We start from the raw sequence: 22,615 nt of genomic DNA, 5'->3' as shown, positions 1-22,615 counted from the left end.
CTCCTCCAGCAGCCTGATCCTCTCCTCCATCCCCCTCACCCTCTCCTCCAGCAGTCTGATCCTCTCCTCCAGCAGTCTGATCCTCTCCTCCATCCCCCTCACCCTCTCCTCCATCCCCCCTCACCCTCTCCTCCATCCCCCCTCAACCTCTCCTCCAGCAGCCTGATCCTCTCCTCCATCCCCCTCACCCTCTCCTCCAGCAGTCTGATCCTCTCCTCCAGCAGTCTGATCCTCTCCTCCCTCCCCCTCACCCTCTCCTCCAGCAGCCTGATCCTCTCCTCCATCCCCCTCACCTTCTCCTCCAGCAGCCTGATCCTCTCCTCCATCCCCCTCACCTTCTCCTCCAGCAGCCTGATCCTCTCCTCCATCCCCCTCACCCTCTCCTCCAGCAGTCTGATCCTCTCCTCCAGCAGTCTGATCCTCTCCTCCATCCCCCTCACCCTCTCCTCCATCCCCCTCACCTTCTCCTCCAGCAGTCTGATCCTCTCCTCCATCCCCCTCACCTTCTCCTCCAGCAGTCTGATCCTCTCCTCTAGTGCTCTGTTCTTCTCCTGCTCTTGCTTTTTATATTGTTGATGTTGTCTCACTACAGTCCAGAGTGCAGATATGTCTCTCTCCAGCTCTCCAGGTCTGGTTAAGGGGGTGTTGTTGTGCTGGACTGTTGTCTGGGTCTGGTTAAGGGGGTGTTGTTGTGCTGGACTGTTGTCTGGGTCTGGTTAAGGGGGTGTTGTTGTGCTGGACTGTTGTCTGGGTCTGGTTAAGGGGGTGTTGTTGTGCTGGACTGTTGTCTGGGTCTGGTTAAGGGGGTGTTGTTGTGCTGGACTGTTGTCTGGGTCTGGTTAAGGGGGTGTTGTTGTGCTGGACTGTTGTCTGGGTCTGGTTAAGGGGGTGTTGTTGTGCTGGACTGTTGTCTGGGTCTGGTTAAGGGGGTGTTGTTGTGCTGGACTGTTGTCTGGGTCTGGTTAAGGGGGTGTTGTTGTGCTGGACTGTTGTCTGGGTCTGGTTAAGGGGTGTTGTTGTGCTGGACTGTTGTCTGGGTCTGGTTAAGGGGTGTTGTTGTGCTGGACTGTTGTCTGGGTCTGGTTAAGGGGGTGTTGTTGTGCTGGACTGTTGTCTGGGTCTGGTTAAGGGGTGTTGTTGTGCTGGACTGTTGTCTGGGTCTGGTTAAGGGGGTGTTGTGCTGGACTGTTGTCTGGGTCTGGTTAAGGGGGTGTTGTTGTGCTGGACTGTTGTCTGGGTCTGGTTAAGGGGTGTTGTTGTGCTGGACTGTTGTCTGGGTCTGGTTAAGGGGGTGTTGTTGTGCTGGACTGTTGTCTGGGTCTGGTTAAGGGGGTGTTGTTGTGCTGGACTGTTGACTGGGTCTGGTTAAGGGGGTGTTGTTGTGCTGGACTGTTGTCTGGGTCTGGTTAAGGGGGTGTTGTTGTGCTGGACTGTTGTCTGGGTCTGGTTAAGGGTGTGTTGTTGTGCTGGACTGTTGTCTGGGTCTGGGTAAGGGGGTGTTGTTGTGCTGGACTGTTGTCTGGGTCTGGTTAAGGGGGTGTTGTTGTGCTGGACTGTTGTCTGGGTCTGGTTAAGGGGGTGTTGTTGTGCTGGACTGTTGTCTGGGTCTGGTTAAGGGGGTGTTGTTGTGCTGGACTGTTGTCTGGGTCTTGTTAAGGGGGTGTTGTGCTGGACTGTTGTCTGGGTCTGGTTAAGGGTGTGTTGTTGTGCTGGACTGTTGTCTGGGTCTGGTTAAGGGGGTGTTGTTGTGCTGGACTGTTGTCTGGGTCTGGTTAAGGGGTTGTTGTTGTGCTGGACTGTTGTCTGGGTCTGGTTAAGGGGGTGTTGTTGTGCTGGACTGTTGTCTGGGTCTGGTTAAGGGGGTGTTGTTGTGCTGGACTGTTGTCTGGGTCTGGTTAAGGGGGTGTTGTTGTGCTGGACTGTTGTCTGGGTCTGGTTAAGGGGGTGTTGTTGTGCTGGACTGTTGTCTGGGTCTCTGCTGACTGGAGTGTAATCACCTGCTGTTCCAGCTCCACCTGTCTTACCTCCAGCTGGGTGAATTTATCCTTCATTTCAATGAGGGAGTAGTACTCTGTGCTGGGAGGTTGACTTTCCGCTGGGGATGGCTCGTCTGTGGGGTTATATAATGAAGAGGTCTGGGGGTTGCTGGTCTGTGGGGTTATATAATGAAGAGGTCTGGGGGTTGCTCGTCTGTGGGGTTATATAATGAAGAGGTCTGGGGGTTGCTGGTCTGTGGGGTTATATAATGAAGAGGTCTGGGGGATGCTGGTCTGTGGGGTTATATAATGAAGAGGTCTGGGGGTTGCTCGTCTGTGGGGTTATATAATGAAGAGGTCTGGGGGTTGCTGGTCTGTGGGGTTATATAATGAAGAGGTCTGGTCTGACCCGCTCGGGGTGGGGGTATCTTTCTCAAGGGAGAGCTTCTCCTGCTGGGCTAATTCTTTGATTAGGTGAAAGTCCAGGTGAAACTGTTCGGGGTTGCCCTGTACCAATACTGTTCCAGGGGTGGCAGGTAGCCTAGTGGTTAGAGTGTTGGACTAGTAACCGAAAGGTTGCTAGATTGAATCCCTGAGCTGACAAGGTAAAAAATATGTCGTTCTGCCCCTGAACAACGCAGTGAACCCACTGTTCCCCGGTAGGCTGTCATTGAAGATAAGAATTTGTTCTTAACTGACTTGCCTAGTTAAACAAAGGTAAAACATAAATTTTACTGTTCCAGACTTATAGCGATTTATATTAGCTGACTCAGTGTCCTCGTTGTCTAGTATCCTGAGTTTCCACCCCTCGTTAACACCCCCTCTCTTAACAGAGGGATAGTGTGTTAATATAGCACTGTGCCATGCCAGGGGGTGGTTTGTGTGGAAGATGAGGTTGCTGATGTTCCTATTTTTATAATAGTCAGCAAAAAGTGTCTCTTGATTTTCCATAAGGAGCTTCATTTTGTGATCTTTTCTTGCCTTATCATTCTTTACATACACAGGGTACTTTATATTAATTACCTCTGAACAGCAGGAGGCAGCTTCTAAGGCCTCTCCATTTGGTTGGAGTAGACTGTTCCACTCTCCTGCCATTGTTGGGCTAAAGGGCTTTGACACCTCTCACTTGACACGTCTGTGCTAATTGAAGTTGTATCAAGCTTGGCAGCCTTAATTTAGCATTCAGTCCTTAAAGTAATGTAATGTATTTTTCTGCTTGGCTTTTGGAAATAAAATATAGCTTCAGCCTAAACATGACTCACTCAGTTCCAGGTTGGATGGTGTTTTCAGGTTTCTGTTGTTTCCAGAACATTTGCTGTATAGCGTTGGAATAATAATCTCCCTACTTCTCTCCCCATTCCTTCCTTTTCTCTCCCCTATCCCTCATTCCCGCTCCCTCCTCTCTCCCCTCTCCCTCATTCCCTCTCCATCCTTCTTCTCCCCCTCCCTACTTCTCTCTCCCCTGTCCCTTATTCTACCCATTCCACTCCCTCCATCCCCATTTCTATCCCCTCCCTCTGCCTCTCACTGCCTCCCTTCACTCCCTCCCTCCCCAACTCCGCTCTCACAATCCCTATAACTGATTAATATCTCCCAACCCTAAAATGTAACACACAATGAGATGAACATGCTGTCTCAGTAGAGGGGCCTCCGCTCCAGGCCCCCTGACTCCACGGCCGCTAGAAAAACATACTGTCATGACTGTCCTGTGAGGATCACAATGGGTCAGATCAGCTTGGCAATGGCTGACAGTAACCAGGCCCACTCAGACAGTACCCAGGCCCTCTCAGACAGTACCCAGGCCCTCTCAGACAGTAACCAGGCCCACTCAGACAGTAACCAGGCCCTCTCAGACAGTAACCAGGCCCTCTCAGAGGGGTGGGGGGGAGCTGCTGGATGGTCGACAGCTCACACCCTGTTGTAAATTACAGGAGAAGGGGACTATTTATTCCCCTACAGTATGAACAAAAGGAGATCAGAACATTGCCAGGTTGCAGCTGTGCGTGTAAAGTGGTCTGAATCCTGAATAATAATCAACACGAGGTGTAGGCGCGAAGCTCATCTCCCAGACAATCACTGGTACGGCTGATTAGCTGTCTTAAGTCAGATATCGAGAAAAGTGAATCTAAGAGGGAACATCATACTACTCTAAAAACCATCCTACTACTCTTCTCAAATCACCGTAGTATGCTACTCTCATCACCCCAATGGCAAAAATTGTGTTTTAGACATAAAATGTACCATGCATTATGTGGGTTGAATGCTGTAACAACACAGAATAACACAATATAAATCCCATGATGCTAGTGACTGTCCATTACTTCTTATCACTTATTAACCATTATTTATTCACATCACTTTACTAAAATATTTCAGTTGTTTTGTATTTTACATTAGTTTTATTCATCTCATCTCTATAGAGCTGCTGCATATGCTGTCTGACAAAATCACTATTTTAGTAGTTCTTCAAAGTAAATAAGGCTTTATGACTGCTGAATACCAACTATCAATCACTTGGATCATGTATTTTCAGGTAGAGATATACCTCACGAAGTAACAGCTGCTCTCTATATCCCTCTCCACCGCGCATTCTTCTGTCTCTTCTCTCCGTCTCCATGTCTGCACCACGCAGACTGGACAAGTAGGCGCGCAATGGATTATGGTCATTGTAGTTAATTACCACATTTTCTGCGTCAAACTAAGTAGAATATTGGCCTGTTGGAAACTTCAATTCCTTACTATATCACACAGTTCGGGTTTGATCTAATTTATCTCTAGAGAAACTGCGCATTGCGCACACAGAAAAAAACGAATTCAAATAATTGAGCCGAGGTCGGTAAATTGGTCGTTTAAAAAATGAAAAAAATAACCAAAATGAAGGTTAAACGCTCAGTACTATTTATGTCACTTTATCCACCATTCAAGTAAATCAAATCTGGGTTCAGTTAGTATTTATTTTCTTTCTAACACTTTAGTGATGCTTGCTTGAGCAAGTGTGGCCCAGCGAAACAAAATAGTCCCCCCAAAAAATGCAACCCCCCACCTATCTGACACCACAAACAGACTCAATAAAATCCACTGATAACAGGTATTATTTCATACTGGATCTCTATAGAATAGCTGTGGGTCATACTGAACCCATTGTATCAAACAGCAATCTAGTCCTGGCCTTATATCTATTGGACCAATGCACATTCACACACAACACATATAGATCACTGTGTGAGTGGATGACACAATACATAACATTTTTACACTTACATTTTAGTCATTTAGCAGACGCTCTTATCCAGAGCGACTTACAGTAGTGAATGCATACATTTCATACATTTTTTTTTTTTGTAGTGGCCCCCCGTGGGAATCAAACCCACAACCCTGGTGTTGCAAACACCATGCTCTACCAACTGAGCCACAGGGAAGACTGTGTGAGTGGATGGCACAATACATGTAGATCACTGTGTGAGTGACATATTAAGTACTGTACCTATCCATCAAGTACATTACAGCCCTCTAGAACAGAAGACTGAACTGACTTCTGGGATCAGTATAATAGACCATAGAAGAAGAGGTATGTATATATATATATATATATATATATATATATATATATATATATATATATATATATATATATATATATATATACATACATAAAGAGAGGGATACATATATACATACATAAAGAGAGGGATACATATATATATATCCCTCTCTTTCCCATTCTGCCCTGCCTCGCTCGCTCGCTCGCTCGCTCTCCCTCCCTCCCTCCCTCCCTCCCTCCCTCCCTCCCTCCCTCCCTCCCTCCCTTTCTCTCTACCTCTACTCTCCCCCTCCATCCCTGCCTCGCTCTCCCTCCCTCCCTTTCTCTCTACCTCTACTCTCCCCCCTCCATCCCTGCCTCGCTCTCCCTCCCTTTCCCTCTACTCTCCCCCCTCTATCCCTGCCTCGCTCTCCCTCCCTCCCTTTCTCTCTACCTCTACTCTCCCCCCTCCATCCCTGCCTCGCTCTCCCTCCCTCCCTTTCTCTCTACCTCTACTCTCCCCCCTCTATCCCTGCCTCGCTCTCCCTCCCTCCCTCCCTTTCTCTCTACCTCTACTCTCCCCCCTCCATCCCTGCCTCCTCTTATCTCTCTTTACCCCTCCCTTTCTTCAAACTCAAATTTGTAGAATGTATTTGTTATGTTACCCATAAAACAACACAGAATATTGTTAGAATATTAGTCCTGAGTTTCCCCATATCTTTTAGGATTACAGTTGACCCACAACTAAATATGTAGCCCACATTATTTTAATTACAAGTAGACGGCCAACACTTGGAAAAAATATCTATACAAATTTAATTTGCATAATATTTTGAAAGCGTTTATTTTAGTTCATATTAATCGAAGTAACAGATGTCTTAATTTGCATAACGGTTTTAATTAAATGCACAAAGAGACAAATTAATTGGATTTACCATCCTTTACAATTTCCAAGTACCCCCTCCTGAGGGGATATGAAAAAAGAAAATAAGCATTTTGAGTTTTAAAATATGTATTCTTGAACTTGGAATCGTATTGGAAAAGGGGCTGGCGTACCCTTTTTAAGAATTTAATTTACAAAACAGTAATTTGCTGATCTCAATAGATAATCAGATTTCAATACAATACTTGTTGAAATACTTTTCACTGGAGGGTTGAGACAAAGAAAGACTCGCAGGGACACTACAAATAAAATATAACCATCAGTAGTGAGGAAATATATTGTATATTGTCTAGCCTGGCTCTAGATATAGTGAGGAAATATATTGTATATTGTCTAGCCTCGCTCTAGATATAGTGAGGAAATATATTGTATATTGTCTAGCCTGGCTCTAGATATAGTGAGGAAATATATTGTATATTGTCTAGCCTGGCTCTAGATATAGTGAGGAAATATATTGTATATTGTCTAGCCTGGCTCTAGATATAGTGAGGAAATATATTGTATATTTTCTAGCCTGGCTCTAGATATAGTGAGGAAATATATTGTATATTTTCTAGCCTGGCTCTAGATATAGTGAGGAAATATATTGTATATTGTCTAGCCTGGCTCTAGATATAGTGAGGAAATATATTGTATATTGTCTAGCCTGGCTCTAGATATAGTGAGGAAATATATTGTATATTGTCTAGCCTGGCTCTAGATATAGTGAGGAAATATATTGTATATTGTCTAGCCTGGCTCTAGATATAGTGAGGAAATATATTGTATATTGTCTAGCCTGGCTCTAGATATAGTGAGGAAATATATTGTATATTTTCTAGCCTGGCTCTAGATATAGTGAGGAAATATATTGTATATTGTCTAGCCTGGCTCTAGATATAGTGAGGAAATATATTGTATATTGTCTAGCCTGGCTCTAGATATAGTGAGGAAATACAGTGGGAAAAAAAAGTATTTAGTCAGCCACCAATTGTGCAAGTTCTCCCACTTAAAAAGATGAGAGAGGCCTGTAATTTTCATCATAGGTACACGTCAACTATGACAGACAAAATGAGAAAAAAAATCCAGAAAATCACATTCTAGGATTTTTTATGAATTTATTTGCAAATTATGGTGGAAAATAAGTATTTGGTCACCTACAAACAAGCAAGATTTCTGGCTCTCACAGACCTGTAACTTCTTCTTTGAGACGCTCCTCTGTCCTCCACTCGTTACCTGTATTAATGGCACCTGTTTGAACTTGTTATCAGTATAAAAGACACCTGTCCACAACCTCAAACAGTCACACTCCAAACTCCACTATGGCCAAGACCAAAGAGCTGTCAAAGGACACCAGAAACAAAATTGTAGACCTGCACCAGGCTGGGAAGACTGAATCTGCAATAGGTAAGCAGCTTGGTTTGAAGAAATCAACTGTGGGAGTAATTATTAGGAAATGGAAGACATACAAGACCACTGATAATCTCCCTTGATCTGGGGCTCCACGCAAGATCTCACCCGTGGGGTCAAAATGATCACAAGAAAGGTGAGCAAAAATCCCAGAAACACACGGGGGGACCTAGTGAATGACCTGCAGAGAGCTGGGACCAAAGTAACAAAGCCTACCATCAATAACACACTATGCCGCCAGGGACTCAAATCCTGCAGTACCAGACGTGTCCCCCTGCTTAAGCCAGTACATGTCCAGGCCCATCTGAAGTTTGCTAGAGAGCATTTGGATGATCCAGAAGAGGATTGGGAGAATGTCATATGGTCAGATGAAACCAAAATATAACTTTTTGGTAAAAACTCAACTCGTCGTGTTTGGAGGACAAAGAATGCTGAGTTGCATCCAAAGAACACCATACCTACTGTGAAGCATGGGGGTGGAAACATCATGCTTTGGGGCTGTTTTTCTGCAAAGGGACCAGGACGACTGATCCGTGTAAAAGAAAGAATGAATGGGGCCATATATCGTGAGATTTTGAGTGAAAACCTCTTTCCATCAGCAAGGGCATTGAAGATGAAACGTGGCTGGGTCTTTCAGCATGACAATGATCCCAAACACACCGCCCGGGCAACGAAGGAGTGGCTTCATAAGAAGCATTTCAAGGTCCTGGAGTGGCCAAGCCAGTCTCCAGATCTCAAACCCATAGAAAATCTTTGGAGGGAGTTGAAAGTCTGTGTTGCCCAGCGACAGCCCCAAAACATCACTGCTCTAGAGGAGATCTGCATGGAGGAATGGGCCAAAATACCAGCAACAGTGTGTGAAAACCTTGTGAAGACTTACAGAAAACGTTTGACCTGTGTCATTGCCAACAAAGGGTATATAACAAAGTATTGAGATAAACTTTTGTTATTGACCAAATACTTATTTTCCACCATAATTTGCAAATAAATTCATTAAAAATCCTACAATGTGATTTTCTGGATTTTTTTTCTCATTTTGTCTGTCATAGTTGAAGTGTACCTATGATGAAAATTACAGGCCTCTCTCATCTTTTTAAGTGGGAGAACTTGCACAATTGGTGGCTGACTAAATACTTTTTTCCCCCACTGTATATTATATATTGTCTAGCCTGGCTCTAGATATAGTGAGGAAATATATTGTATATTGTCTAGCCTGGCTCTAGATATAGTGAGGAAATATATTGTATATTTTCTAGCCTGGCTCTAGATATAGTGAGGAAATACACTGCTCAAAAAAATAAAGGGAACACTAAAATAACACATCCTAGATCTGAATGAATGAAATAATCTTATTAAATACTTTTTTCTTTACATAGTTGAATGTGCTGACAACAAAATCACACAAAAATAATCAATGGAAATCCAATTTATCAACCCATGGAGGTCTGGATTTGGAGTCACACTCGAAATTAAAGTGGAAAACCACACTACAGGCTGATCCAACTTTGATGTAATGTCCTTACAACAAGTCAAAATGAGGCTCAGTAGTGTGTGTGGCCTCCACGTGCCTGTATGACCTCCATACAACGCCTGGGCATGCTCCTGATGAGGTGGGGGATGGTCTCCTGAGGGATCTCCTCCCAGACCTGGAATAAAGCATCCGCCAACTCCTGGACAGTCTGTGGTGCAACGTGGCGTTGGTGGATGGAGCGAGACATGATGTCCCAGATGTGCTCAATTGGATTCAGGTCTGGGGAACGGGCGGGCCAGTCCATAGCATCAATGTCTTCCTCTTGCAGGAACTGCTGACACACTCCAGCTACATGAGGTCTAGCATTGTCTTGCATTAGGAGGAACCCAGGGCCAACCGCACCAGCATATGGTCTCACAAGGGGTCTGAGGATCTCATCTCGGTACCTAATGGCAGTCAGGCTACCTCTGGCGAGCACATGGAGGGCTGTGCGGCCCCCCAAAGAAATGCCACCCTACACCATGACTGACCCACCGCCAAACCGGTCATGCTGGAGGATGTTGCAGGCAGCAGAACGTTCTCCACGGCGTCTCCAGACTCTGTCACGTCTGTCACATGTGCTCAGTGCTTTCATCTGTGCTTTCACCTGCTTTCATCTGTGAAGAGCACAGGGTGCCAGTGGCGAATTTGCCAATCTTGGTGTTCTCTGGCAAATGCCAAACATCCTGCACGGTGTTGGGCTGTAAGCACAACCCCCACCTGTGGATGTCGGGCCCTCATACCACCCTCATGGAGTCTGTTTCTGACCGTTTGAGCAGACACATGCACATTTGTGGCCTGCTGGAGGTCATTTTGCAGGGCTCTGGCAGTGCTCCTCCTGCTCCTCCTTGCACAAAGGCGGAGGTAGCGGTCCTGCTGCTGGGTTGTTGCCCTCCTACGGCCTCCTCCACGTCTCCTGATGTACTGGCCTGTCTCCTGGTAGCGCCTCCATGCTCTGGACACTACGCTGACAGACACAGCAAACCTTGCCACAGCTCGCATTGATGTGCCATCCTGGATGAGCTGCACTACCTGAGCCACTTGTGTGGGTTGTAGACTTCGTCTCATGCTACCACTAGAGTGAAAGCACCGCCAGCATTCAAAAGTGACCAAAACATCCGCCAGGAAGCATAAGAACTGAGAAGTGGTCTGTGGTCCCCACCTGCAGAACCACTCCTTTATTGGGGGTGTCTTGCTTATTGCCTATAATTTCCACCTGTTGTCTATTCCATTTGCACAACAGCATGTGGAATTTATTGTCAATCAGTGTTGCTTCCTAAGTGGACAGTTTGATTTCACAGAAGTGTGATTGACTTGGAGTTACATTGTGTTGTTTAAGTGTTCCCTTTATTTTTTTGAGCAGTGTATATTGTATATTGTCTAGCCTGGCTCTAGATATAGTGAGGAAATATATTGTATATTTTCTAGCCTGGCTCTAGATATAGTGAGGAAATATATTGTATATTTTCTAGCCTCGCTCTAGATCTATCTCCGACAACTCTTATGGTCATTGTTACAGATGCACATCTTAATTTGACCCTGCTTCTCACAGCAGGAGCAATAGCAAATGTGAATTATTATGTGGACAGCTGTAGATTCCCTGTACCACCATGCTAGATAACTGTTAACTAGACATGACTGTAGTTTCTCTGTGAGAGGTATGAGGAGGGAGGGATGAGAGGTATGAGGAGAGAGGGATGAGAGGGATGAGGAAAGAGGAATGAGAGGTATGAGGAGAGGGGGATGAGAGGTATGAGGAGGGAGGGATGAGAGGTATGAGGAGAGAGAGATGAGAGGTATGAGGAGGGAGGGATGAGCGGTATGAGGAGAGAGGGATGAGAGGTATGATGAGAGAGGGATGAGAGGGATGAGGAAAGAGGGATGAAAGGTATGAGGAGAGTGGGATGAGAGGTATGAGGAGAGAGGGATGAGAGGTATGAGGAGAGAGGGATGAGAGGTATGAGGAAAAGATGAGTAATAAGTGAGGCATAGATTAATTAATAATATGCCTGGTTTTCACAGCCTCTCGCCTCTTCCCTCCGTCCCTCTTTTCTCCTCATCCCTTTCTCTCCTCCATCCCTCTCTCTCTCTCTCTCTCTCTCTCCTCTCCTCTCCTCCATCCCACTCTCTCTCCTCTCCTCTCTCCTCCATCCCTCTCTCCTCCATCCCTCTCTCTCCTCTCCTCTCGCCTCCATCCCTCTCTCCTCTCCCATCCTCTCTCCTCCATGCCACTCTCCTCTCCCCTCCTCTCTCCTCCATCCCTCTCTCCTCTCCTCTCCTCTCACCTCCATCCCTCTCCTCTCCCCTCCTCTCTCCTCCATCCCTCTCTCCTCTCCCCTCCATCCCTTGCTCCCCTCCTTTCCTCTCCTCTCCCCTCCATCCCTCTCCTCTCTCCTCCATCCCTCTCTCCTCTCCCCTCCATCCCTCTCTCCCCTCCCCTCCCCTCCTCTCCTCTCCCCTCCAACCCTCTCCTCTATCCCTCTCCCCTCCTCTCCTCCATCCCTCTCTCCTCTCCTCTCTCTCCTCTCTCCTCCATCCCTCTCTCTCCTCTCTCCTCCATCCCTCTCTCCTCTCCTCCGTCTCATCAGAGAAAACCGTTTGTTATAATTGATAGAGGGGTTCTTACCCTCTGTTGGTTACCGTGGCCTTCTTCAAGTGAACGTAGCTGGTTGGGAAGATCCCCTGGGAAAAGAAAAGAGAAAACCACACCTATTAACTAACACTCAACACTACGCTACTGCTGAGACAGAGAGGAAGACGAGAGGAAGACGAGAGGGAGAGAGAGAGGGAGAGAGAGGGAGAGAGAGAGAGGGGGAGAGAGAGAGGGAGAGAGAGAGAGAGACAGAGAGAGAGAGAGAGAGAACGGGGGTGAGAGAGAGAGAGAGAGAGAGAGAAAAAGAGAAAGGGGTGAGAGAGATAGAGAGAGAGAGAGAGAGAGAGAGAGAGAGAGAGAGAGAGAGAGAGAAAGGGGGTGAGAGAGAGAGAAAGAGAAAGGGGTGAGAGAGAGAGAGAGAAAGGGGGAGAGAGAGAGAGAGAGAGAGAAAAAGAGAAAGGGGTGAGAGAAAGAGAGAGAGAGAGAGAGAGAGAGAGAGAGAGAGAGAGAGAGAGAGAAAGAGAAAGGGGGTGAGAGAGAGAAAGTGGGTGAGAGAGAGAGAGAGAGAGAGAAAGGGGGTGAGAGAGAGAGAGAGAAATAGTATTTTATTTTATCCCAGTGTCACTGTGGGTCATTTCAACACATCTCTTTCCAAGTGGAAGAAAGATCCTCCAGAAGATCACACTGTAGTATCCCTGCCAGGACTCTGTCATGTTGTAGTGAAAGACTGTCACACACACAACACTGTATCTCTACCTCACTTCGTAATGCAGTAGTAAAGCACCATTAATCACAGACAGTCAGTCTAGCCAATTAGTTTGGCCTCTTGATTCAGTAATCACAGTCAGTCTAGCAAGTTAGTTTGGCCTCTTGATTCAGTAATCACAGTCAGTCTAGTCAGTTAGTTTGGCCTCTTGATTCAGTAATCACAGACAGTCTAGCCAATTAGTTTGGCCTCTTGATTCAGTAATCAGAGGCAGTCTAGCCAGTTAGTTTGGCCTCTTGATTCAGTAATCACAGACAGTCAGTCTAGCCAGTTAGTTTGGCCTCTTGATTCAGTAATCACAGACAGTCAGTCTAGCCAGTTAGTTTGGCCTCTTGATTCAATAATCACAGACAGTCTAGCCAATTAGTTTGGCCTCTTGATTCAGTAATCACAGTCAGTCTAGTCAGTTAGTTTGGCCTCTTGATTCAGTAATCACAGTCAGTCTAGCCAGTTAGTTTGGCCTCTTGATTCAGTAATCACAGACAGTCTAGCCAATTAGTTTGGCCTCTTGATTCAGTAATCACAGTCAGTCTAGCCAGTTAGTTTGGCCTCTTGATTCAGTAATCACAGACAGTCAGTCTAGCCAATTAGTTTGGCCTCTTGATTCAGTAATCACAGACAGTCAGTCTAGCCAGTTAGTTTGGCCTCTTGATTCAGTAATCACAGTCAGTCTAGCCAGTTAGTTTGGCCTCTTGATTCAGTAATCACAGTCAGTCTAGCCAGTTAGTTTGGCCTCTTGATTCAGGCACAGTGCACTGTGTTTGACCCATTGAGCTCTGGTGCACTATATATAAATGAGGTGCCATTTGCAACACACAGCCTTTGTCTTTTTAAAATGTTGGAGTTGGAGAATTGACGGAGGGCACAGATCCAGATCGCTTGCAATTTCCCAAAATGCACTGTGGCTACGTAATGCTTCTCTTTCCAGATGTCGAGCAGAAAGGATGTCACACACAAACGTGTGTGTGTGTGTGTGTGTGTGTGTGTGTGTGTGTGCCAGCAGCAGCAGTAATGGATGTGTTATCTCTCTATATCATTCCCTGGATAGACAGTCATTCCCATTCTGCAGAGACAGCATATTCCATTAACCTACCGTCTCTCATATCAATTATTGATCAGTGAACATACTAAATGTAGCACGCAGTAGAACATAGCTACGTCTCTCTACTGGCATGACCTTCTATACAGGTGTAGGATCTTAATTTGAACCAGTTATCTTCAGCAGGAAAATAATCCTGCAGCAACAGAAAATGTGAATTATTATGTGGATTATAATTAATGGATATGTTTGTAGGGGTTGATAGATTGTTCGTAAAAGAAAATCGAGTCAAGAAATTTCATGAAAGGGAATGACAAACTTCAGAAGGCTTTTTAAACCTCACAGACATGATTTTAATGTGAGCAACCATCTCCCTATGCAGTGTGTGTGTCTGCCAGCTGGTCTGTAATGGTATTCTTCTCTCTGAGCAGCCCTGCCTGCCCGTCCTCACGCCTGCAATGGTATTCTTCTCTCTGAGCAGCCCTGCCTGCCCATCCTCACGCCACAGCACCCCAGCCAGGGTGAGCCACCATGGAGAATCCCTGTAACAGTCCCACTGTCATCACGCTCTCTGGAGACACACACACACACACACACACACACACACACACACACACACACACACACACACACACACACACACACACACACACACACACACACACACACACACACACACACACACACACACACACACACACACACTGAACATAAATAATGCTGCTTGTTTGTTTGGTACATAATGAGGAAGGAAGCTTCATTATCAAGGTATGTTGCCAGAGGGTTGGAGGAGCAATGACCTGTGACAAACTGCCTTAATAAAAGATGCTCTCCCTAGATACACACACACACTCCCTAGATACACACACACTCCCTAGATACACACACACACACTCCCTAGATACACACACACACACACACACACACACACACACACACACACACACTCCCTAGATACACACACACTCCCTAGATACACACACAAGCCTTCTGCTCAACCACTAGCCCAGAAGAAAGGCTGATTTGAAGTGTACAAGTGAGGATGGAGATTAGTGATGAGTAGAGAGGAGAGGAAAGGAGAGGAGAGGAGAGGAGAGGGTAGTACACTATATAGTGTGCTATTTGAGACACATCCACAGAGGTAAAACAGGACCCTTTCCCCTCTACACACTGATGACTAACACGTCTGACCACTGGTCTAACAGAAACAACATCATTCAACTCTTTTCATTTCCAGAAGACTAACTAAATCATTCTGTAGTACTGTAACTTAACAGATACACAACTAACTAAATCATTCTGTAGTACTGTAACCTAACAGATACACAACTAACTAAATCATTCTGTAGTACTGTAACCTAACAGATACACAACTAACTAAATCATTCTGTAGTACTGTAACCTAACATACACAACTAACTAAATCATTCTGTAGTACTGTAACCTAACAGATACACAACTAACTAAATCATTCTGTAGTACTGTAACCTAACAGATACACAACTAACTAAATCATTCTGTAGTACTGTAACCTAACAGATACACAACTAACTAAATCATTCTGTAGTACTGTAACCTAACAGATACACAACTAACTAAATCATTCTGTAGTACTGTAACTTAACAGATACACAACTAACTAAATCATTCTGTAGTACTGTAACCTAACAGATACACAACTAACTAAATCATTCTGTAGTACTGTAACCTAACAGATACACAACTAACTAAATCATTCTGTAGTACTGTAACTTAACAGATACACAACTAACTAAATCATTGTGTAGTACTGTAACCTAACAGATACACAACTAACTAAATCATTCTGTAGTACTGTAACCTAACAGATACACAACTAACTAAATCATTCTGTAGTACTGTAACCTAACAGATACACAACTAACTAAATCATTCTGTAGTACTGTAACCTAACAGATACACAACTAACTAAATCATTCTGTAGTACTGTAACCTAACAGATAATTGTGTAGTACTGTAACCTAGCAGAATATTGTGTAGTACTGTAACCTAACAAATACACCATTGTGCAGTACTGCAACCTAACAGATACACCATTATACACTGCTCAAAAAAATAAAGGGAACACTTAAACAACACAATGTAACTCCAAGTCAATCACACTTCTGTGAAATCAAACTGTCCACTTAGGAAGCAACACTGATTGACAATAAATTTCACATGCTGTTGTGCAAATGGAATAGACAACAGGTGGAAATTATAGGCAATTAGCAAGACACCCCCCAATAAAGGAGTGGTTCTGCAGGTGGGGACCACAGACCACTTCTCAGTTCCTATGCTTCCTGGCTGATGTTTTGGTCACTTTTGAATGCTGGCGGTGCTTTCACTCTAGTGGTAGCATGAGACGGAGTCTACAACCCACACAAGTGGCTCAGGTAGTGCAGCTCATTCAGGATGGCACATCAATGCGAGCTGTGGCAAGAAGGTTTGCTGTGTCTGTCAGCGTAGTGTCCAGAGCATGGAGGCTCTACCAAGAGACAGGCCAGTACATCAGGAGACGTGGAGGAGGCCGTAGGAGGGCAACAACCCAGCAGCAGGACCACTACCTCCGCCTTTGTGCAAGGAGGAGCAGGAGAAGCACTGCCAGAGCCCTGCAAAATGACCTCCAGCAGGCCACAAATGTGCATGTGTCTGCTCAAACGGTCAGAAACAGACTCCATGAGGGTGGTATGAGGGCCCGACGTCCACAGGTGGGGGTTGTGCTTACAGCCCAATACCGTGCAGGACGTTTGGCATTTGCCAGAGAACACCAAGATTGGCAAATTCGCCACTGGCGCCCTGTGCTCTTCACAGATGAAAGCAGGTTCACACTGAGCATGTGACAGACGTGACAGAGTCTGGAGACGCCGTGGAGAACGTTCTGCTGCCTGCAACATCCTCCAGCATGACCGGTTTGGCGGTGGGTCAGTCATGGTGTGGGGTGGCATTGCTTTGGGGGGCCGCACAGCCTTCCATGTGCTCGCCAGAGGTAGCCTGACTGCCATTAGGTACCGAGATGAGATCCTCAGACCCCTTGTGAGACCATATGCTGGTGCGGTTGGCCCTGGGTTCCTCCTAATGCAAGACAATGCTAGACCTCATGTGGTTGGAGTGTGTCAGCAGTTCCTGCAAGAGGAAGGCATTGATGCTATGGACTGGCCTGCCCGTTCCCCAGACCTGAATCCAATTGAGCACATCTGGGACATCATGTCTCGCTCCATCCACCAACGCCACGTTGCACCACAGACTGTCCAGGAGTTGGCGGATGCTTTATTCCAGGTCTGGGAGGAGATCCCTCAGGAGACCATCCGCCACCTCATCAGGAGCATGCCCAGGCGTTGTAGGGAGGTCATACAGGCACGTGGAGGCCACACACTACTGAGCCTCATTTTGACTTGTTTTAAGGACATTACATCAAAGTTGGATCAGCCTGCAGTGTGGTTTTCCACTTTAATTTTGAGTGTGACTCCAAATCCAGACCTCCATGGGTTGATAAATTGGATTTCCATTGATTATTTTTGTGTGATTTTGTTGTCAGCACATTCAACTATGTAAAGAAAAAAGTATTTAATAAGATGATTTCTTTCATTCAGATCTAGGATGTGTTATTTTAGTGTTCCCTTTATTTTTTTGAGCAGTGTATATCATTCATGATGTTATTTTATATTCAAGCCAAAAAAAAAAAAAAGAATATGAATTTGTCTTAAAGTAAAACGGATTAAAAGACGTTATCTATTAATATGATAGATGTTGTAGATATTAATAGCACAAGTTTCCTGAAATAGAGCTTGGTACATGATGAGTCAGCGTACTCACACTAGCTCAAAGGTAAAGCCAGCTATTTATTTTATTATATAACCTTTATTTAACTAGGCAAGTCAATTAAGAACAAATTCTTATTGACAATGACGGACTTCCCCGGCCAAACCCTAACCCGGACGACGCTGGGCCAATCGTGCGCCGCCCTAATGGACTCCCAAACAAGGCCGGTTGTGACACAGCCTGGAATCGAACCAGTCTGTAGTGACACGTCCAGCACTGAGAGATGCAGTGGGTTAGACCGCTGCGCCACTCGGGGATCCCCCCCCCCAACATGATTTACTGCTTACAGAGATAAACAACAACAAAGAAACAACTGTTTTGCCCGACGCTGACCACTATGTGATCGCCGACGTCGTTGCTATGGACATCTGTCAGCGGGAGGTCATCTGACTGTGTACGGCGACATCACGCCGCTGAGCCTACGTCTGTAGCGTGAGGTAAACGATCAGCACAGACAGACAGGAATTCTAACAACGACGTAGTTTAGCTCAGGTAGCTAAATTAGCTCAACGTTTTTTTGAGACTTTATAGAATATAAAGTGACGCTGACGGTGAATGAGTGGGCATGGAAAACGAACAATATAAAATGTGTAGCTGGATAGACATTAAGTAGACGAGAGGTTCAGATGAAAAGGAGAAGGACTTTAATTAGAGGGGTAGATCAGCGAGGTTAAGGAGCCTGTCGTTTTAGAATGGATGAGAGAGGGTGAGAAGGCTGGGTAGAATCACAATGGAAATCATCTTTAGAAGTAGTACAGTAGGAAGCTGAGGTATAGTAGGTAACTGACCTGGTCTGTAGGTAACTGACCTGGTCTGTAGGTAACTGACCTGGTCTGTAGTTAACTGACCTGGTCTGTAGGTAACTGACCTGGTCTGTGGGTAACTGACCTGGTCTGTGGGTAACTGACCTGGTCTGTGGGTAACTGACCTGGTCTGTAGGTAACTGACCTGGTCTGTAGGTAACTGACCTGGTCTGTAGGTAACTGACCTGGCCTGTAGGTAACTGACCTGGCCTGTAGGTACTGACCTGGTCTGTAGGTACTAACCTGGTCTGTAGGTAACTGACCTGGTCTGTAGGTAACTGACCTGGTCTGTAGGTAACTGTCCTGGTCTGTAGGTAACTGACCTGGTCTGTAGGTAACTGACCTTGTCTGTGGGTAACTGACCTGGTCTGTAAATACTGACCTGGTCTGTAGGTACTAACCTGGTCTGTAGGTAACTGACCTGGTCTGTAAATACTGACCTGGCCTGTAGGTACTAACCTGGTCTGTAGGTAACTGACCTGGTCTGTAGGTAACTGAACTGGTCTGTAGGTACTGACCTGGTCTGTAGGTAACTGACCTGGTCTGTAGGTAACTGACCTGGTCTGTGGGTAACTGACCTGGTCTGTAGGTAACTGACCTGGCCTGTAGGTAACTGACCTGGCCTGTAGGTACTGACCTGGTCTGTAGGTACTAACCTGGTCTGTAGGTAACTGACCTGGTCTGTAGGTAACTGACCTGGTCTGTAGGTAACTGTCCTGGTCTGTAGGTAACTGACCTGGTCTGTAGGTAACTGACCTTGTCTGTGGGTAACTGACCTGGTCTGTAAATACTGACCTGGTCTGTAGGTACTAACCTGGTCTGTAGGTAACTGACCTGGTCTGTAAATACTGACCTGGCCTGTAGGTACTAACCTGGTCTGTAGGTAACTGACCTGGTCTGTAGGTAACTGAACTGGTCTGTAGGTACTGACCTGGTCTGTAGGTAACTGACCTGGTCTGTAGGTAACTGACCTGGTCTGTGGGTAACTGACCTGGTCTGTAGGTAACTGACCTGGCCTGTAGGTAACTGACCTGGTCTGTAAATACTGACCTGGTCTGTAGGTAACTGACCTGGTCTGTAGGTAACTGACCTGGTCTGTAGGTACTGACCTGGCCTGTAGGTAACTGACCTGGTCTGTAGGTAACTGACCTGGTCTGTAAATACTGACCTGGTCTGTAGGTACTGACCTGGTCTGCAGGTAACTGACCTGGTCTGTAGGTAACTGACCTGGTCTGTAGGTAACTGACCTGGTCTGTAGGTAACTGACCTGGCCTGTAGGTAACTGACCTGGCCTGTAGGTAACTGACCTGGTCTGTAAATACTGACCTGGTCTGTAGGTAACTGACCTGGTCTGTAGATAACTGACCTGGTCTGTAGGTACTGACCTGGTCTGTAGGTAACTGACCTGGTCTGTAAATACTGACCTGGTCTGTAGGTACTGACCTGGTCTGTAGGTAACTGACCTGGTCTGTAGGTAACTGACCTGGTCTGTAAATACTAACCTGGTCTGTAGGTAACTGACCTGGTCTGTAAATACTAACCTGGTCTGTAGGTAACTGACCTGGTCTGTAAATACTGACCTGGTCTGTAGGTACTGACCTGGCCTGTAGGTAACTGACCTGGTCTGTGGGTAACTGACCTGGTCTGTAGGTAACTGACCTGGTCTGTAGGTAACTGACCTGGTCTGTAGGTAACTGACCTTGTCTGTGGGTAACTGACCTGGTCTGTAAATACTGACCTGGTCTGTAGGTACTAACCTGGTCTGTAGGTAACTGACCTGGTCTGTAAATACTGACCTGGCTTGTAGGTACTAACCTGGTCTGTAGGTAACTGACCTGGTCTGTAGGTAACTGACCTGGTCTGTAGGTACTGACCTGGTCTGTAGGTAACTGACCTGGTCTGTAGGTAACTGACCTGGTCTGTGGGTAACTGACCTGGTCTGTAGGTAACTGACCTGGCCTGTAGGTAACTGACCTGGTCTGTAAATACTGACCTGGTCTGTAGGTAACTGACCTGGTCTGTAGGTAACTGACCTGGTCTGTAGATAACTGACCTGGTCTGTAGGTACTGACCTGGCCTGTAGGTAACTGACCTGGTCTGTAGGTAACTGACCTGGTCTGTAAATACTGACCTGGTCTGTAGGTACTGACCTGGTCTGTAGGTAACTGACCTGGTCTGTAGGTAACTGACCTGGTCTGTAGGTAACTGACCTGGTCTGTAGGTAACTGACCTGGTCTGTGGGTAACTGACCTGGCCTGTAGGTAACTGACCTGGTCTGTAAATACTGACCTGGTCTGTAGGTAACTGACCTGGTCTGTAGATAACTGACCTGGTCTGTAGGTACTGACCTGGCCTGTAGGTAACTGACCTGGTCTGTAGGTAACTGACCTGGTCTGTAGGTACTGACCTGGTCTGTAGGTAACTGACCTGGTCTGTAGGTAACTGACCTGGTCTGTAGGTAACTGACCTGGTCTGTAAATACTAACCTGGTCTGTAGGTAACTGACCTGGTCTGTAAATACTAACCTGGTCTGTAGGTAACTGACCTGGTCTGTAAATACTGACCTGGTCTGTAGGTACTGACCTGGCCTGTAGGTAACTGACCTGGTCTGTGGGTAACTGACCTGGTCTGTAGGTAACTGACCTGGTCTGTAGGTAACTGACCTTGTCTGTGGGTAACTGACCTGGTCTGTAAATACTGACCTGGTCTGTAGGTACTAACCTGGTCTGTAGGTAACTGACCTGGTCTGTAAATACTGACCTGGCTTGTAGGTACTAACCTGGTCTGTAGGTAACTGACCTGGTCTGTAGGTAACTGACCTGGTCTGTAGGTACTGACCTGGTCTGTAGGTAACTGACCTGGTCTGTAGGTAACTGACCTGGTCTGTGGGTAACTGACCTGGTCTGTAGGTAACTGACCTGGCCTGTAGGTAACTGACCTGGTCTGTAAATACTGACCTGGTCTGTAAATACTGACCTGGTCTGTAGGTAACTGACCTGGTCTGTAGGTAACTGACCTGGTCTGTAGATAACTGACCTGGTCTGTAGGTACTGACCTGGCCTGTAGGTAACTGACCTGGTCTGTAGGTAACTGACCTGGTCTGTAAATACTGACCTGGTCTGTAGGTACTGACCTGGTCTGTAGGTAACTGACCTGGTCTGTAGGTAACTGACCTGGTCTGTAGGTAACTGACCTGGTCTGTGGGTAACTGACCTGGTCTGTAGGTAACTGACCTGGCCTGTAGGTAACTGACCTGGCCTGTAGGTAACTGACCTGGTCTGTAAATACTGACCTGGTCTGTAGGTAACTGACCTGGTCTGTAGATAACTGACCTGGTCTGTAGGTACTGACCTGGCCTGTAGGTAACTGACCTGGTCTGTAGGTAACTGACCTGGTCTGTAAATACTGACCTGGTCTGTAGGTACTGACCTGGTCTGTAGGTAACTGACCTGGTCTGTAGGTAACTGACCTGGTCTGTAAATACTAACCTGGTCTGTAGGTAACTGACCTGGTCTGTAAATACTGACCTGGTCTGTAGGTACTGACCTGGCCTGTAGGTAACTGACCTGGTCTGTGGGTAACTGAGCTGGTCTGTGGGTAACTGACCTGGTCTGTAGGTAACTGACCTGGTCTGTAGGTAACTGACCTGGTCTGTAGGTAACTGACCTGGCCTGTAGGTACTGTCCTGGTCTGTAGATACTAACCTGGTCTGTAGGTAACTGACCTGGTCTGTGGGTAACTGACCTGGCCTGTAGGTAACTGACCTGGTCTGTAGGTAACTGACCTGGCCTGTAGGTAACTGACCTGGTCTGTAGACTGACCTGGCGAGGCGCCTGGTCTGTAGCGCCTGGCGAGGACTGACCTGGTCTGTAGGTAACTGACCTGGCCTGTAGGTAACTGACCTGGTCTGTAGGTAACTGACCTGGTCTGTAGGTAACTGACCTGGTCTGTTGGTAACTGACCTGGTCTGTAGGTACTGCTAATAGCAGTAAGGACTATCTGTTATTCAATGTGTTTCTATGGGCTAATAGCGTCGCGGCATGGGCATTGGGGGAACAGAGCCTGTCTCTACCCTGGCCGTCTCTGTTTCAGTGACAGGTTATCCCCCCTTCCCCCGTCCCTCCCAGCTAGCCAATTGATCCCTCTCTCTGTGTGGGATCAGATTGAAGTAAGGAGGATTGATCTGCTCTAATAGGCAAGAACCCATCCCGGGGGAGAACACTGATGCAGCCTGGC

At 46.3% G+C, this 22,615-nt stretch overlaps 1 protein-coding gene across 1 annotated transcript in view; it reads right to left on the bottom strand.

Annotated features, from left to right (window-relative positions):
- The window catches only part of LOC106566212 (dedicator of cytokinesis protein 3), a 401,791-nt gene that overhangs the window by 242,032 nt on the left and 137,144 nt on the right, over positions 1–22,615 (bottom strand). The window contains exon 4 of the mRNA XM_045691962.2: positions 11,965–12,020. Coding sequence (XP_045547918.2) covers positions 11,965–12,020 — 56 coding nt within the window. The remainder of the gene's footprint in view (positions 1–11,964; positions 12,021–22,615) is intronic.

This window comes from Salmo salar, chromosome 12 (genome assembly GCF_965601325.2).
Source record: "Salmo salar chromosome 12, fSalSal1, whole genome shotgun sequence".
NCBI classification, from domain to species: Eukaryota; Metazoa; Chordata; class Actinopteri; order Salmoniformes; family Salmonidae; genus Salmo; species Salmo salar.
The sequence above is the reverse complement of the archived record's forward strand: the minus strand, read 5'-3'. Positions and strand labels throughout refer to the sequence as shown.